Source organism: Nansenia antarctica (assembly GCF_963989245.1).
Source record: "Nansenia antarctica genome assembly, chromosome: 8".
In the NCBI taxonomy this organism is placed as follows: domain Eukaryota; kingdom Metazoa; phylum Chordata; class Actinopteri; order Argentiniformes; family Microstomatidae; genus Nansenia; species Nansenia antarctica.
In genome coordinates this window covers 19,288,385-19,293,384 of record NC_137678.1, presented here as the reverse complement: position 1 = coordinate 19,293,384, position 5,000 = coordinate 19,288,385, and the positions used below count along the sequence as shown (strand labels likewise).

At 44.6% G+C, this 5,000-nt stretch overlaps 1 protein-coding gene across 1 annotated transcript in view; it reads right to left on the bottom strand.

Moving 5' to 3' along the window:
- The window catches only part of LOC308163988 (solute carrier family 2, facilitated glucose transporter member 1-like), a gene marked incomplete at both ends in the record, with an annotated part of 20,015 nt that extends 17,843 nt beyond the window's left edge, over positions 1–2,172 (bottom strand). The window contains 2 exons of the mRNA XM_080538155.1: positions 1,321–1,869; positions 2,044–2,172. Coding sequence (XP_080394281.1) covers positions 1,321–1,869; positions 2,044–2,172 — 678 coding nt within the window. The remainder of the gene's footprint in view (positions 1–1,320; positions 1,870–2,043) is intronic.
- Positions 2,173–5,000: the final 2,828 nt, after the last annotated feature.

Genomic DNA, 5,000 nt, shown 5'->3' with positions numbered 1-5,000 from the left:
GATCTCTTCTTCCATCACTTCAGCAATAGCAAAAATCAGGTCGTTTTGTATTTTGCCCGACGTCCCAGTAAACACTTTGTTTGTGGACAGGTGGTAATGTAAATCTGGGTTGTTTTCAGCCAGAAAAGAAAGAAGCTCAACGTAGTTTCCTCTGTTTGTGGACTTGGCGCTTTCATTGTGTCCCCTAAATGAAAGTTATTGTTTACCCAAAAACAGGACACAATCGATCAGTATTATCGATCAGTCAACGAAAGCTTTCGTTGTGAGGCTCCGTTTCCCTGCGCACTTTCAAAAGTTTCACATCTACCGGCATAGTTCCGCATCTCAATAGTGAATATCAATAGTGCGTATCAATAGTGCGTAGCAATAGTGCGTATCCAATCAAAAGACGTGCTGGGTGCTGACATCATTGAGCCTTACAGCAGGCGCCGTTGTTGCTTTTGCTCGCATCTACGTAGGTTTACTAGGTACGCCACAGGTTTTCTCGTTCCAATGTTAAGTTACAGGTCGAATCCGCAGCACCGTTTAATGTGAAGGCGGGCAGATTTTTGAGCCCCCTAGCAACACATTTTGATTGGATAAAAGCTCTAACATAAAGGCCAGCCCTCCAAATCTCAATCGGAGACTGGAAGCAGCGCAACCAAGAGGAAAGCTATGAAATGAAGAGAATAGACTATGGGGAATCATTAATACATATTTGTGGAAAATATATATTAAAATAAAATGTATATTCTGATGATGTTTAGGCCAGCAGAGAAGGCCTTGCTGGCCCTGACGGCACACCACTGGAGTTTTCTCAACTTGGTAGAAAGCATGGAATTAGAATATCTGCTTCTAATGTGTCCGTAGAGGATTGTAGTTTAGCTGTAGCTGAGGTTGTTGGATACAACAGTGTTAAATCTGCTGCTAGAATGAACGGTGGAGTTGTGATTTTTCTGGACTGTATGGAGAAAGTTAATACCGTTATTGAATCCGGTGTAAGTATTGACGGTGTGTTCGTTAACGTGACGCCTCTCTCCACACCAGGTAAAAAGATCACCATATCTAACATTCCACCGTTCATAAGTGACTATCTATTGATAAGTCAATTAGAACGACATGGGAGGATCATTTCCCCTATAAGGAAAGTGTCATCGGGATGTAAATCTCCGCTATTGAAACATGTTGTCTCACATAGACGACAGGTAATAATGGTTCTCAAGAACAGCAGAGAAGAGCTTAATTTGGTATTCAAATTGAGAGTGGATGAATTTGATTACGTGGTTTTTGTGAACTCTGGAAATTCTAAGTGTTTTAAGTGCGCAAAGAGAGGCGGGAGACGCACAGCCCCAAGAGCGCAGAGCTGGGAGCGGCGCAGGGGCGGAGGACTAGGGGGGGCAGAGTAGAGCTGCGGGCACCGAGGGTGTAGGAGAGGGAGGTGGGGGTGCCCCCCCCTCGGCCGGTGGTGAGGGCAGTGCGGGAGAGGGAGGGGGGGGTGCCCCCCCCTCGGCCGGTGGTGAGGGTAGTGCGGGAGAGGGAGGGGGTGGTGCAGGTGCGGAGGATGGAGGAGTGGGGCAGAGTAGAGCTGCGGGCACCGATGGTGTTGGAGAGGGAGGGGGGGGTGCCCCCCCCTCGGCCGGTGGTGAATGTAGTGCGGGAGAGGGAGGGGGTGGTGCAGGTGCGGAGGATGGATGAGTGGGGCAGAGTAGAGCTGCGGGCACCGATGGTGTTGGAGAGGGAGGGGGGGGTGCCCCCCCCTCGGCCGGTGGTGAGGGTAGTGAGGGTGTAGGAGAGGGAGGGGGGAGCGCCCCCCCCTCGGCCAGTGGTGAGGGCAGTGCGGGTGCAGACAGTGGTAACGTGACGGGGGAGAACAAAGGTGGTTCGGCACCCCTAACACGTCGGAGAAGGAAAGGAGACAAGGAAAAGGTGACAGCAAGTGACAGCGGAATAGTAGAGAAAGAGCCGAATGTGATAAATAAGGTAAACAGCCAGACAGTGGATGACAACAGTGGTGAGGTGGAGGATTATATACCTGAGCCAGTTGAAAAGGAAAAAGAAAGGGACAATAGTGGCTCTCAGGCTAAAAAAGGAGTGGAAAGTGATGTCAAAGAGAGTCAGGAAGAAGAGGAGCAGGATGTAGAAGGAGGTTATTCGTCCAGCATAGATGAGGATGAGGATGAGGAGGATAGTCATAATGTTGAAATAAGTAGTGGGGAAGATGATTTTCCCACTGATTCACAAGTGTCTGAATCACAACAGAAGAAACGGTATACAGTTAAACAGATTCAAAAGTTCTTGCAAAACAACAAAAAACATAAGGAAAGTAGAAATTAGAGATTATTTTGAAGATGAGGAGATGTTTGTTAACTCAGCAAGAAGTCAAATGAGAGTGAGGAGCAATGAGGGTGGGGGGTACACTTCCCAGGAGGTTTTTAGGCTGAAGAAAATCGTACAAAAATTCAATAAAACACACAATGAAGGGAAATCAGAATCCAGGTAGTTTAGGACGGTTCCAAGTTTTTTTTTCCTGTTGTACACTCCTTTTATATATAATGAGTGATATCAAGGTTTCCACACTTAATGTAAATGGAGCCAGAGATATGAGGAAGAGAGCAAACTTGTTTGAACTCTGTAAATTGAAGAGATGCGATGTAGTGATGGTTCAAGAAACGCACAGTGACCCTTTAAATGAAATTGACTGGAGGAAAGAATGGGATGGGGAAGTTGTTTTAAGCCACTTAAGTAACAGTAGTGGAGGTGTGGCTGTCCTTTTCGCCAGACATTTTATACCAAAATCTTTCGTTGTGGAAGAAAATATTAAGGGTAGGTTGTTGATAGTTAAAGCCAATATGAGCTTTTTAATATTGTTTTTGTAAATGTTTATGCTCCAAATATAGGACCCACCAGGGTTCAGTTTTTAAGTGAACTTGGAGTAGTGTTAGGTCAGTGTGAGCCTGAAGACTTCTTATTTTTGGGAGGTGATTTTAATTGTACAGAGGATGATCAGATAGATAGGAACCACAGTGAACCACATCCTGCTTCAAAACATGCTATGAAGCAGCTTGTGAACACTAACAATTTAATTGATGCATGGAGGGGAATCCATGATAAACAAAGACAATACACTTGGGCTCATTGCAGAGAGAGTCGTTTTTCTATGGCCAGATTAGATAGGTTTTATTGTTTTAAACATCACTTTAGTACTGTGAAAGAGTGCAGGATAATACCTGTAGGTTTTTCTGATCATTCAATGGTAACATGTCATGTTTTTATTGCCAATGTAAAGCACAAGTCTGCATATTGGCATTTTAACACGGCTTTGCTTTTAGATGTGAATTTTAAGGAAACGGTTTTTTTGGGGGGGAAAGTTTTTAGAACTAGGAAAGGAGAGTTTGCATCCTTGAAACAGTGGTGGGATTGTGGGAAAGTAGAGATTCGACAGCTTTGTCAACAGTACGCTCTCAGTGTTTCTTGTAACATCACCAAATCAATGAGAGATCTGGAGATTGAAATAGTGGAGATGCAAGCTTCTGCAGAGTCCACAGGAAATCGAGGGTATAATGAAGACCTCAAATTCAAAAAAGCTGTACTGGCGGACTTGTTGGGCACTAGAACACAGGGGGCGCTGGTCCGGTCACGTTTTCAGAATGTCGCGCTGATGGATTCGCCAACAAAGTTCTTTTTCAGTTTGGAAAAAAGAAATGGACAGAGCAGGTGTATCCATGCTCTCCGTTCGGATACAGGGCAGGTTCTAACTGAAGCCAGGGATATCCGGCGGAGGGCTGTTGATTTTTATGCTCACTTGTTTAAAAGTGAATATGAGGAGGATGAATCTGCTTTTGAATCCTTCTGCAGTGGTTTACCTATTGTTTCAAAGGAGAGCAATAAGGAGTTGGAGGAACCTTTGACTGCAGAGGAGGTGGATGTATGTATGAATGAATGAATGAATGAATGAATGGACTTTATTGTCATTGCTACAGTACAGGTACCAAACAACGAAATTTAGGAGGGGTGGCTCCCCTGGTGTTAGGAAAGGGAAGAAAAAAAACACTTTTTAAAAAAATATCACAAGAAGGGAAGGAGCTGGTTTACATAAATAAAGGCTATGTACACTATCCACTGTACTATACTGTACAGATAGACGACTAGGGTTGTCATATTGCACAATAGTATTATTTCACATTGCAGAGCATGCAGGGGGGAAAGGCTCCTGGGATAGATGGGCTCCCACCAGAGTTCTATAGAGCATTCTGGAATTAATTGAAAGAGGATGTGTTGGAGGTCTTTAATGAGAGTTTTGAAGACTCTTTGCTGCCTCAGAGTTGCAGGAGAGCAGTTCTAGCTCTGTTGCCCAAAAAAGGAGACCTCCAAGAAATAAAGAACTGGAGACCAGTGTCGCTTTTATGTTGCGAATATAAGTTGCTGTCTAAAGTCCTAGCCAACAGACTGAAAAAGGTGATGGACCAGGTCATCCATAGGACACAAACGTACTGTGTGCCTGGCAGGTCCATTGTTGACAATGTGTCATTAATTCGAGGTCTTTTGGAAGTCTCTGGTTCAGCGGGTTTTGAAGCGGGTCTGGTTTCTTTGGACCAGGAAAAGGCTTTTGATCGGGTTGAGCACCAATACCTGTGGAAAGTGTTAAAAAGGTTTGGCCTCAGCCCTGGATTTATTGCCAAGATTAAGGTGATGTATGAAGACATTGAGAGCGTGCTGAAAATTAATGGTGTTTTAAGTAAACCATTTAAAGCAACGAGAGGTGTTTCTAGAGCCCCCTGTTGGATTATTAAGAAAAGTGCAATCTACAATGGTTGGTTTTTTCTGGGATAACTTACATTGGGTGCAACAGAGTGTACTGTATCTGCCGAAGGAGGAGGGGGGTCAGGGTTTAGTGCACCTGGAGAGTAGAAAGGCAGCTTTTAGATTGCAGCATATCCAGCGTTTTTTAATAGGAGGGGACAATGTTGTATGGAAACATGTAATGAGTGCCATTTTAAGGAGAGTGGAAGGGGTGGGTTTGG